This window comes from Mastomys coucha, unplaced genomic scaffold (genome assembly GCF_008632895.1).
Source record: "Mastomys coucha isolate ucsf_1 unplaced genomic scaffold, UCSF_Mcou_1 pScaffold21, whole genome shotgun sequence".
Taxonomy (NCBI): domain Eukaryota; kingdom Metazoa; phylum Chordata; class Mammalia; order Rodentia; family Muridae; genus Mastomys; species Mastomys coucha.
The window spans coordinates 155,579,625-155,592,166 of NW_022196904.1; the positions used below are offsets into that span (position 1 = coordinate 155,579,625).

A 12,542-nucleotide genomic window follows, 5' to 3' on the forward strand; every position below is an offset into this window, starting at 1 on the left:
TAAGGAATATGACAAAAAAGATATTGTAGGTAATGAAGGGGGGGTCTCTGGGAGGAGTTGTGGTACAAAGGGGAACAAGAATGTGATTTAATTCTATTTGCTTAAAATATGTTTTTAAATGTTAACAAATTCAGATAAATTGAAATCATGGAACTTTTCTCATCATAATGCAATAAAAGTTAAAAAAAAAAACCAAACTCAAAGCCCATACCACCCAGAGTCCACCTGAGTTTGTCTGACTTCGGAAGTCTTGCTCAGTTGGTACTAGGGTGGGAGGAGAGCAGTTGTGAGGGATGGATTGTTCTTCTCTCCCTCCTTTTCACGGGGAGTTTGTTAGCTATGTTACCAGATTACCCCTGAAATCCAGGGATCCTCCTGCTTCAGCCCGGCAAGTAGTTTAGAGTATAGGTGTGTCCCACCACAACTGGTAGAGATAAATTCTTCTTCGTGTGTGTGAAATAAAATGTTAAATGTCACACCACACATGCACACATAGATGCAGAAACACACACACACACACAAACACACAGACACACAAACACATGCACCCGCAAACACACAGAGACACATAAACACATACACACACAAAGAAAGACACACAAATACATACACACAGAGACACAGACACATACACACTATTCTGTCATTGTTTCATATTCACTGTGGAAACTATTTTATTTAAATGACTTCCCTATACCTTTGCAGGCTCATAGTGATTATAAATATGCAAACATGCAATCTGCTTATTACAAAGCTATAAAATTGGGGCTGAGGATGAAGCTTTATGATAAAAGTATATGCTTAACATTTGTGAGGCCCCGGGTTTGAGCCTTAGAATCAAAACAAACAATCAAAAAAAAACAAACGAACAAACAAATTTGGTCCCCAAATTGGAGAGAAGGTTAGAGCTGGGATCACAGACATGGTACTACCCAACACCTTCAAAAGAGACAAACGAAACAAAATAAAAACCCAGTTCAGAGGAAAGTTTGAAATGAAACTTATTTTTTTGGGGAAAAAAAACCTCTGTGTCAAGGGTAATCCCGTTTGGCAATAAATAATTGATATTTACCACACAGTCTGACCTAATTGTGAGTTGTAATTTTATAGCCTTACTTCCTTTTCTTTTTCTGGTATTGGGAATTGAACCTAAGGCTCCAGGATGCTAAGCAAATGCTCTAACCCTGAGTCACATCTCTAGCCCTCTCTGCTTTGCTTTATATTTCACTTCTCCCTCTGCTGAGCCTAAATTAGACAGGGTCTCTTTCTTTCTTTCTTTCTTTCTTTCTTTCTTTCTTTCTTTCTTTCTTTCCTTCTTTCTTCCTTCCTTCCTTCCTTCCTCCCTCTCTTTCTTTCTTTCTTTCTTTCTTTCTTTCTTTCTTTCTTTTTTCCTATGGTATACAAAATATTCAATGACAGGAAATATCATTTTTTATTATTACTAAACTTATTTTTTGATTGGATATTTTCTTTATTTACAAATATTCTCCCCTTTCCAGGTCTCCCCTTTGGAAATCCCCTATTCCATCCCCCCTCCCCCTGCCTCTATGAGGGTGCTCCCCTCCTACCCCCTCCTACCGCACTGGCATTCCCTTACACCACAGGGACTCTTTCTTAATCGCACAGCACATGTAGGAAAGACAGCAGACAATGTCGGTCTTTCCAGATGTCTCCTGTCTTGGCTCACAGGACTCTGTATATCAGTTCCTCCTTTGGTCCCCACCCCCGACCTACTGTTTTGAAAATATATTTAGCCAATAGATTATCTTAAAGTCTGGATTATGCTGTGAAGAGTTCTCTGGTCAGAGGTGGAGGAAAAGACTCACATCACTGAAGACTTGTCAAGATGAACTATGCTGAATTGCCTCACAAGATGTCCATGGTCCTCTGGATCTTAACCTTACCACACCCCCCCACCTTCCATCCCCTCACATCCCCCACCCCCATGATAAGACAAAGGATGTTGTACAATTTGTGCAAGTATTCTGCCCCCAGGCATGCTGCACCCCTCTGCTATCCATGGGGCATCCTCTGCTATCCATGGGGCATCCCCTGCTATTCATGAGTCATCCTCTACTCTCCATGGGGTATCACCTCTGCTATCCATGAGGCATCTTCTGCTATCTATAGGGCATCTTCTGCTATCCATGGGTCATCCTCTCTACTCTCCATGAGGCATCCTCTGCTATTCATAGGGCATCCTCTGCTACCTATGGGACAGCCCTCTGTTATATATGAGGCATCCTCTCTGCTCTCCATGAGGCATCCTCTGCTATTCAAGGGGCATCCCTTGCTATTCATGAGGCATCCTCTGCTCTCCATGGGGTATCACCTCTGCTATCCATGAGGCTTCTTCTGCTCTCTATAGGGCATCCCTCTGCTATCCATGGAGTATCCTCTCTGCTCTCCATGGGGCATCCTCTGCTATTCATGGGACATCCCTCTGCTATCCAGAATATTCTCATTTTGTTTCAAATTGAAGTTACTTGCCAAAATGATAGTTGAAATATTATATGCCAAACTCCCTGATTTTCTTTTCTTTTCTTTCTTTCTTTTTTTTTTTTTTTTTTAGGTAAGTTCATTTTATTTCTCCAGTGACATTTTTACAGTTGAATGTAAGTTAAAGGCCTGCTTGCACACCAAAGCCAGGTCCTTTGGATGGTTCAGTCAAAGAAGTAAGGCCTCCGGCTGGCTCACAACGGAAGTGGCCACTCCTTGGCCCTGGTTTTAGAACTTTCCCAGCTCTGAGTTCATCAATAATCTCTTCAATATCCTTGGGTGTCAGATCCTCATAGTAGTTGTCATTTATTTGAACCATTGGTGCATTTACACAGGCCCCTAAACATTCCACTTCTATAAAAGTGAAAAGTTTGTCAGGTGAAGTCTCTCCAACCTTTATTCCAAGCTTTCTCTGAAGGGTCTCCAATATGCTGTTAGAGTCTCGAAGCATGCAAGGTGTAGTGCAAACCTGAATATGGTACTTCCCAACTGGCTTTTGATTATACATTGTATAAAAAGTTGCTACTTCATATGCTTTCATTGGAGGAACTTGTAAAACTTCTGCCACCTTGCTCATAGCGGAGATAGGTAGCCATCCATTCTGCCTCTGGGCTAGATCCAGGACTGGAAGCACAGCTGCTGCTTTATGCCCTTCTGGGTAGTCTTTTACTATTGCCTCTATCCTCTTATAGTTTTCTGGTGTGAAATCCAATGGAGTATCTGGGTTATTCTTAGGAGTATCTCTATGCACAAAGAAGTCTGGAAAGAAGTTATGCCTGCAAAGACTGACTGATTAGAAACTGCAGAGATGTGGGCAGGATGGAAGGCTGCAGGCCCAGAGCCAACTTGGGCTAGCGTTAGTCTCTTGGATAGGCTTTCCTTGTTACCTAACTCTGTTGAAACCAACATCCTGTGATGATCGGATAAGGACCTGCTGGGATTCTGTTGGGATGTATTAACTTAGCCTCCACAGACCTCCAAAGCTAAGGATGTCATCAGACAGTATCAGAGGCCCATGACAAGGTTTCTCTCCTTTGCCTGACCCACCTCTCTGAGGTTTCCCCAGTGTATCTTAAAAGTGGTTTGACTTAAATGTTCTTTCTTCTGTTACAATAGAAACTTCAGGAAACTGCTTCCATGTTGGAACATGAAATTTAAGGTTTCTTAAGGTCCTGGTCTCTAATATTTGGTTCTAGAATAAACTTTTATTCCTCTTTGAGGTAAGAGTTGTGTTTTTGAGTTGACGAAGTCATGAGGACATGCCCTTGAAAAGGATATTGGGACTTGAGCCATGAGGTGAGTGGTTCTCCTCTGCCATGTGTGTTCTCATGATGTCTTGCCTCACATGTAGCCAGTGTAACAGAGCCAAGCAACTATGGTCTGAGAACAATCCCCCAAATAAACCCCTTTTCCTTTAAAAACAATTACTTACTTTGTGAGTGAGCGTGTGTGTGTGTGTGTGTGTGTGTGTGTGTGTGTGTGTATGTGTGTAGAGGCATGCACGCCATGGCACACATGTGGAGGTCAAAGGACAACTTGTGGGAACTGGTTCTCTCCTTCCCCTATGTGGGATGAGGGGTAGAAATGAAGTCATACAGTATGGCACTAAGAGCCTGCACCTACTAAGTCATCTGGCTCTACTTTTCTTCTTTTTAAATGAGTTATCTCAAGTATTTTGTCACAGCAATAGAAAAACTTTAGAAGAGTCTGGGTCCAAATTTCCTACCATGACTCTTAAATAAATGCTAGGACTCAGACGAGCCTGAAGTGCGGGTGTTCATTCCAGAGGATCCGGGTCTCGGACTTGATCTGAGAAGCTTTGGTGTAGAAGATGAGACTGTCGCTGTTCTTGAAGGATTTGCACACTTTGGATGAAGACATCCATCTGGGTCTAATCTGGTAGAATGTCACTGATTGGATTTTTGAATGCTGGTTTATCAGGCCCCCTGCCAACTTCCAGTGCTCCATCAAAGATCCCTGTTCCTCCAGCAGGTGATGACAGAGAAATTGCCACCATCTCCCATACCTTAGAAGATAGGCTGAGATCAAGGTCTCTCATTTGAAAACTGTTAGCGCTGCAGTAATATTTTAACACAATTCACTGCTTCATTAATTTCTTTCCAAAGGGCGGGGAGGTGATAGAGGACATCAACAATTCATGCATCTTGATTATTCTACAGGAGACTTCCGGTACTCAAGTGAGCCTGCTGCTAATCTCAGTGGCTCCCTGAACACCTCAGAGCCACTGACCCGCAGCTTCGAGAGTCTATTTTTTTTTTTTTTTGACCTCAGCTTCAGCTGTACTTGGGAGATGGGGGGAGCTGAATACAGTGCTGATATCATTCGACAAGGAGCCCAGGCTTTGGGGGTGGTTCCTGGATGCTTTGCTATCAGCATGGAGGGACATCCCTAGCCACACTAGAGCTAAGGAAATTGGAAGCTTCAGGCTCGCAAGGCCCTCCTCTCCCAGCACTCTCTGTGGAAGTATGGAGAGTTAGTACTGCTTTTTACTAGACTATATGGTGGTTGTCATGAGTTAACCTGTGTCCCTGTAATGTGGAGGCCCCTACCAAGAGCATGGCCTTGTCTGGAGACAGGGTCTTTACAGAGGATATCTGTTTAAATGAGATGGTAGGTTAGGTCCTAATTCATCAGGACTAGTGTCCTACTAGAGTAGTGGTTCTCAATCAGTGGGTTGGACCCTTTGTGGGAGACAAATGGCCCATTCACAGGGGTTGCCTAAGACCATCAGAAAACACAGATATTGGGGCTGGCGAGATGGCTCAGCCGGTAAGAGCACTGACTGCTCTTCCGAAGGTCCTGAGTTCGGATTCCAGCAACCACATGGTGGTTCACAACCACCCGTAATGAGATCTGACTCCCTCTTCTGGTGTCTCTGAAGACAGCTACAGTGAATTAAGCCAGAGTGAGCGGGGCTGCAAAGATCCTGAGTTCAATTCCCAGCAGCCACACACATGATGACTCATGGCCATCTGTACAGCTACAGTGTACTCATACACATAAAATAAATAAAATAAATCTTAAAGAAAACACATATATTTACAATTCTTAACAGTAGCAAAATTACAGTTATGAAGTAGCAATAAAAATACTTGTATTGTTGTGGCATCATCACAACCTGAACTGTGTTAAAGGGTCATGGTATTAGGAAGGCTGAGAACCACTGTTCTAGACACAGGAAGTTTGAACCAGAAACACACACAGAGTGGATGTTGTGCAGAACCAGGGAGAAGGCAGCTATCTATAATTCAAGTAGAGAGGCCTATGCAGATTTTCCAGCAATGGAGCTAGGGACCCCATTGACACCTGACTGTGAACTCCCAGTCTATAGGGACATGAGAGAAGACCTTCCTACTTTTTTGTGTGTGTTTTTGTTTTTTTGTTTGTTTGTTTGTGTTTGTTTGTTTGTTTGTTTTTTGAGACAGGATTTCTTTGTGTATCCCTGGCTGTCCTGGAACTCACTCTGTAGACCAAGCTGGCCTCGAACTCAGAAATCCGCCTGCTTTTGCCTCCCAAGTGCTGGGATTAAAAGCACCACTGCCCAGCCTTCCTACACTCTTAAGTGACTTATTCTGGTGCTTGGTTGTGACAGTTCTAGCAAACAGAAACAGTGACCAGGAGCCACAAGGATTTAAAGAATACTCTTGTCTTTAAATTCTCCACATTTTCATTTTGTTACATTTAATCTTATCCCCCTTTACTGATCAGTTCATCAGCTTGTGAAAACAGGATGGGTCAGAGGCAGTAAAGGAAGCCTTGAGTGTCTATTGATACTTTGTTACATTTGCTATCCGAACTGCAGAAGCAGCATTTTCTATGTTGGATTAAACGGTCAAGAGGTGGCTTTCAAAGAGACTCAAGTGGATGAGAAGTGAATGCTGGGATCTGAGGGGAGATGAGCCTCTCCTCTCTGTTCTGCACGATTCTAACTGCAGCCTCCAGGCTAACCTGAGATGGCAGATGCTGGGTTTGTGGTATGAGATGCCTTTGATGCCCAAAGACTCTGCTACCTGATGAACCCACACGTACTATGTTGGAAAGATATGGTCAAGTGCATAGAGAGGAAACAGGATATTGATCTCCATATTCACTCTTCCTTAGGTTTCAATAGAACCTTCAGTCCCTCCCTGCCTCTCATGGGCAAGGCTGTCTTTTTACCAGTAGGTGGCAGCAGAGGGTTTATGGAAAGGAGGGACGCTGCTCAGTGAGTTGTCATAGGGTTTGCTTTTTGAATCAGAGGAAAAGTACATCTGACTACCAGGAAACATGTGAAGCCTGAAGAGTTGCAAGCACAGGTAGGGATCTGATCTCACACCCGCTCTGGGAGCAAGGCACTGTGGGTATGTTGCATTCAGACCTGTGGCCCCTAGGAGGTGACACATTTCTGTTGCTTAAGCCATTCAGTTTTGTGGTAATTCCTTACAGCAGGAGAATAATACAGACAGACAGACAGACAAACAAGGGAAAGCCAGGCCCTCAGGCTCCTCCTCTGAACCCCTCCTCATGTATTATCAGACTTGGTCAGCTTTGTTTATAATTTTGAATTTTATTTTATTATTTCATATGCATATGTATGTGTCTGCATGCATACCAGTGCACCACATGCATGTTTGGTGCCTGTAGAGGCCAGAAGAGGGCACTAGATCCCCTAGAACTGGAGTGACAGGCGGTCATGAACAGCTATGTGGGTGTTGGGAATTGAACCCCGGTGGGTTGGAAGAGCAGCTTGCGTTCTTAACTGCTAAGTCATCTCCCCAGCCCCTAATTTTTTTAAACTTATTTATTTATTTATTTTTATTCAATGGTCCTTTAGCATCCTCCTCTTACACCTCAGATATCAGGGAACTAATTTGTATGTGTGAAGTCAAGTTTACCAGGCCCAAGGGTGTGATATGAAATGTTCACAAGGTCTAACCCGGCATAATGTCACCCTTTGATCCCTGTAGGTTCTGGGCCTGGAAGACATCACGTTCACACCAGGAGTGCTGGCTTCCTCTCAGCACTTTCATTCTCAAGAGTTTAAGAATCTTAGGAGCCACAGCAACACTGGCTTCCTGGGACTAAGAGGGGAACAGACACAGACCCTTAAACAGAAGCAGTAGGGGACAGAGGGGCTGGGACAGAGAGAGAAGCAAGGAAAGGAAAGGAACAGGGCCACCCATGGATGACCTCAGGTAACTGAAGAGCAGGGCTAGGTTCAAAGATGGTGGGAGTCAACCTGGGCTGCAAAGCCACTGCAGCCAGGATGTCAAGGCCTTAGCCACAGCCCTGCAAAGTGCTGTCGGCACTGAGCCTAGCTGAAGCCGAACACCAGTGTGCCTCTGCCACTCCAGCTCTGATTCTAACCTCGCCCAGCAATTAAATGCTACCTGTCCAAAAATGAAAACAAACAAACAAACAAAATCCTGAGTGCTCACCAAATCTAGACGGATTGGTCACTGCTTGACTTAAGCATCCATCACCCTTATTTCAAGAATGGCACACATGCAGGAACATTCTTTTTTTGTTGTTTTTGTTTTATTTTTATTTTTTATTTTTGAGTCAAGATCTCATTCCAGATCTCTGGCTAGCCTGGAACTTTCTATGAAGACCAGGCTGGTTTCGAATTTGCAGAGATCTGCCCACCTCTCTGCCTCATGAGCGCTGGAATGGAGTGAGTGTGACACTACATCTGCATCTACCACCCTCACCCCGCCCTAGCTCTTTCATGGGTCTTAAGAGCACTATTTAGTCAAATAACCTAAGAAACCAAGCACTTGGGGATACGAGCCTTGTTTTACTTTCTGAAATCCCAAGCAGGTGACAAACTGGAAAGATGGTCCAGTTCGGAGTGTCAACCTGAGGTGCTGTGAGCCTTTTCTCCATACCCTGCTCTCACAAAACCCCAGTGGGCATGTGAGCAGTAACTTCAGGTTGCTGGGAATCCAGCTCCATCCAGAAAGGCAGCGGGAATGCCACTGTTTCCAATCAACGCTCTCCCGCCCCCCGCCCCCCATGGAGCAGCCCGTACTGCTTAATCAGGTAATGATTAGAGACCCTCACTGATGCAGTGTGGCTGCGGAAGGGGTCATGCCTCTCCAGGCCTAAGGATTCAAATTCAGAAACTCAGCTTCTTTTTGCCAAAAGCCCCAGTGGATTTTCTAAGACCCCTGTGACCTAATTTGCTGAGTGTTTTTCTTGGTATTTTCTCAGGCTTTCCTCCCACATCACGGTGTGGCAGCTGTTTATTCAATCATGCTCGATTCTTTTGCCACCCTTCTTCCCATGATCAAAGCGTACCATTAACCACCTCAAACACACTGAATAATCAAGCTGTCCAAGGGCTGCTGGTCAGCACACTAATCTCCAATGCTGGTATGGCAAAAAAAAAAAAAAAAAAGGCTTAACTGTTTCTTTTCCTTACATGTAGTTCTTTTTGCACTTCAAACCGACATTTTGCAGAAGCACTTGCACAGATAAAGGGTGTATTATTGAGAGGATGTTAATGTGGCCCGTGTTAAGGCAATGGGAGTAACAGCTGTTGGTCAGCAGCCATCCTTTAGAGTTCTCTGCTAATAAAAATGCAATTCCTTCACCTCTCACTGACAACCCATTCCCTGGGAGCCACAAGAGCACACTCTCTCCCACTCCATTTCCCAGTGGGAATGGCTTTTTGTTGCTCTTCTCCCCAGCAACAACAAATTGCATTCTACCCCAGGCAGGGCTGCCCTAGGATCTGAGGGTGACAGGCGGCATTGGCGTCTCAGGATATCTGCGAATATCCCGCTAGGAGGATGGCAGAAGAGCCCATTTTCCATCAGTGCGGCCCACTCAGTTCTGTTGTTTGCTTTTCAATACCCCAATCTGTGGCTCATCAGCTCAGCATTCAACAGGAAACATCTTTGGTCACTGAATAAAGCCATCTTAAAAAACCAGTCTCCCTTCAATTTGAATATTTGCAAATGAGCCAGAAAGCCTGGGGCTGTACGGTGTGAAGGTGAAGGGCCTCTGGGAAAGCAGTGTGGGAGGAAATGTGGGTACGACCTGAATTAAATGCCCAAATACTGAATGATGAAACTGTTAGCTCTCCTCAGAGGTCCACCATCCTTTTAAATTCCAGTTCAAGTTACTGAGAAAAGTCGAGAGGCTGCTGTAAGCCCAAAGGTGCAACTTTGGGTGGATCCCTAAAAGGAAATCTCATGTTACCCGAGATGCACAAATCAATGTGGTTTAAGCTTGCATATTTCACAGGGATGTAAATTAAATACTTAGTTTGGATCAGTTGAGCACAAAGTGGATTAGGATACCACCACTAAGAAGGAAACATCGAATCTTCAGGGAAAAACCTTACAAGAGACCTCACACTACACTGGGTGACAACCACCAAAGAGAATGTCATCCCAGAAGCCTCCAGAGCCGTTCAATTAAAGATGGGTGGGATAAAGTGGCTGGGACCCAGAGCTTTTGAATTAGGCCAAAGAGAAAGGAGAGAGAAGCTGTGCAGGCCAGCCTGGATTTTCTTTATCAGGATCCCATAATGTAGAGGCAAACGAAATCACTGGAGGATAGACAAGAAGCTGAGTCTTTCCAGATGTAGGACAACATTAAAAAATAATAAAGTATCTCCAGCAAGAAAACACACCCTAGAACTATGAATTGATGGTGTCAAATGTTCTAGATGTATTGCCTTAAAGTTTAAGTGAAGCATAATGGTAGAGGAGATAATGAAACTGCAGAGTTTGGAGAACGCCCGTACCTTCTTTGGAGAGCCAACCGTGTGGGACTTACTCCCTGTGATTCAGAATGAAAGAGCCTGTTCGGGCTACACAGGGCCATAAAGAACATTCAATAATCCATTTAATAGATGAGAAAAATGAAGTCCAAGGAGACAGATGCCTCAAGGTAAGTGATCCACGAGAAGCAGAGACAGGCACAGAGACACCAGGTGCCCTCTCCTCTGACTGACAGCGCATCAGGCTTTGCAACAGGGGAAGAGGGTTATCTTCAAAGCCTAGACAAGCTTGTAGGGGCCACTAGCAGTATCCTGGGTTGCTGGGAATCCATCGGAGAGGCAGTGGGAATGCCACTGTTTCCAATCAACACCCACCTGGGGCAGCCCATACTGGCTTAAGCAGGTAATGATTAGAGACCCCACTGATGCTGTGCGGCCTCGCAGGGGTCATTCACGGGACTTGTCCTCTGGTTATGTTTGCTAAGCTAGTGTTAACCTACTGATCTTGCCAACATTGGAACAAACTATGTGGGCAACATGGCTTGGGAAGGCTTGTGGCCTGTAGAAGGGACAGGAGTTTTCCCTAAAAACCCCAAGCATGCCTGGCTTTAGTCTTGTGTAAGTCAAGGCCCCAACCCATTTGCAAACAGGATGCTGAGAGGAACAGAAGAAAGCCACTCACTAGATAAACGTCCAGCACAGAGGCGTCGTCCTGCATTTCCAGGGTGTTTGGCTCAGCAGTCAGGTAGATGGTCCCCTCCTCCAAGGTGAAGGTTGAACTGGAAGGCAACCCTTTGCTGGAAAAAACAAAGGTGAACAGTGAGTTTGTGGCCCTGCTGAATGGATCCAAGGGCAGTCTGTGGTGTGGATTCTGGCCTATTTTTTTTTTTAAATTTTTTTTATTTTTGTGAGTCATCCTGAAAATGTGGCCACTTAGGTTTACATTTTTTTTTTAAAAATTATTTTATTAGTAAATATTTTTGTTACTTTAAATAAAGTGTTATTAACAACATCACTTCCCCCACCCCATTCATGGTGTTTGCAGGAGGTGAGTTTTTGGTCCTTTGACTTGTGAATCATGTCTTCTGTGAATCTAGTTCACTCCTGACTGCTCTGCCTCTCTCCTGTATCCATACATTGACGGTTACAAATGGAACGGAACGGGAGCAGTCCTTCCGCTTCCCTCCCTCCCTCCCTCCTTCCCTGCATCCTTTTTTCCTTCTCTTTCTTGTCTTCCTGTTTGTGGACCTGTAAAGTTCAATGGCCTCAGTGGTTGCCAGCTTCATTGTGCCTCAGAGTCTCTGGAGGGCTGGTCACCATGCACTTTCTTGAACCTTTCCATTGGCATTGATGAATCAAAGGGTCTAGGGTAGATAGAGACCATGAATTTAATCTCACTAAGTCCTAGGTGATGCTCATGCTGAGCTGGTCCAAGGACCACACCTGGAATGACCACGCAGAGCGCTGCTCCCACTTGCTCTGTGAGGATCTCCTGTGTGGACTCCCTAAGGAGACAATAAAAGCCTAAGCAGTATAGGCGGCTGGCCTCAAAGCCACAGAGATCTACTTGCCTCTCTCTGCCTCCCCACTGCTGGGATTAAAGGTTGAGCTGGTCTGTTTTGACAGTGTTTAAATTGGGTATCAGCCAAGGATGCCCAACTATCCCTCCACATCAGAAATAAAATTTTAAGCAGCTGAAGTTTCCCATGGTTTTTCAAGGACAGAATGCCGGATGCAACAGGGTGATACTGGTGTTGGGACTGTGGGTAAAGGTCTGGCCATCAGACAGGGGTACATAGAATTCCATCTATGGTCTTCCTGGGCAACAGGTACGAATAGGTGTTTGTCCACTGCCACTTAAAAATAGTAAAATGTGAAACATGTAATGACGAAGCATAAAGAGATAATGCAAGAATAAAAACCCCAACTTTCGTCACTGTATCCACAGCCTACAGCAAATTGTTTTATTTCCTTAATGATGCTCCACCCAGAAGAAAAAGAAGATGCATCTCCCAAAGGATTTAGCTCAAATGCTAATAGAGTGTCCACTGGGAAACAGTCTTTTTTTTTCTTCTGCATTTAATTTCTACTACTATTAATTTCCCAGGCACCCATCTATTTGTAATCAATTTATATTTTTTCAGCCTATGAATTTTCTAGGTTCTGATTTTAAAAGTTACTTGTAAGTAAGTGAGGGCATCTCTCTTGGGAGAGAGACTCTCAGAATCTAGTGACAGGGTCAGAGGGCCCAGCCATTTCTTGGATCAACAGAGGGAAGATCCACTTTAAAACAGATGCTACGGGACTTGGT

At 44.4% G+C, this 12,542-nt stretch overlaps 1 protein-coding gene and 1 pseudogene across 4 annotated transcripts in view; both read right to left on the bottom strand.

Moving 5' to 3' along the window:
• The window catches only part of Pip5k1b (phosphatidylinositol-4-phosphate 5-kinase type 1 beta), a 267,662-nt gene that overhangs the window by 4,768 nt on the left and 250,352 nt on the right, over positions 1-12,542 (bottom strand). For all 3 annotated transcript variants that reach the window (XM_031389975.1, XM_031389976.1, XM_031389977.1), the window contains exon 14: positions 10,914-11,028. In XM_031389975.1, the coding sequence (XP_031245835.1) occupies positions 10,914-11,028 (115 nt within the window). The remainder of the gene's footprint in view (positions 1-10,913; positions 11,029-12,542) is intronic.
• LOC116103679 lies at positions 2,571-3,390 on the bottom strand (annotated as a pseudogene). The gene has a single exon (XR_004123535.1). The product of XR_004123535.1 is annotated as an NADH dehydrogenase [ubiquinone] flavoprotein 2, mitochondrial pseudogene (transcript).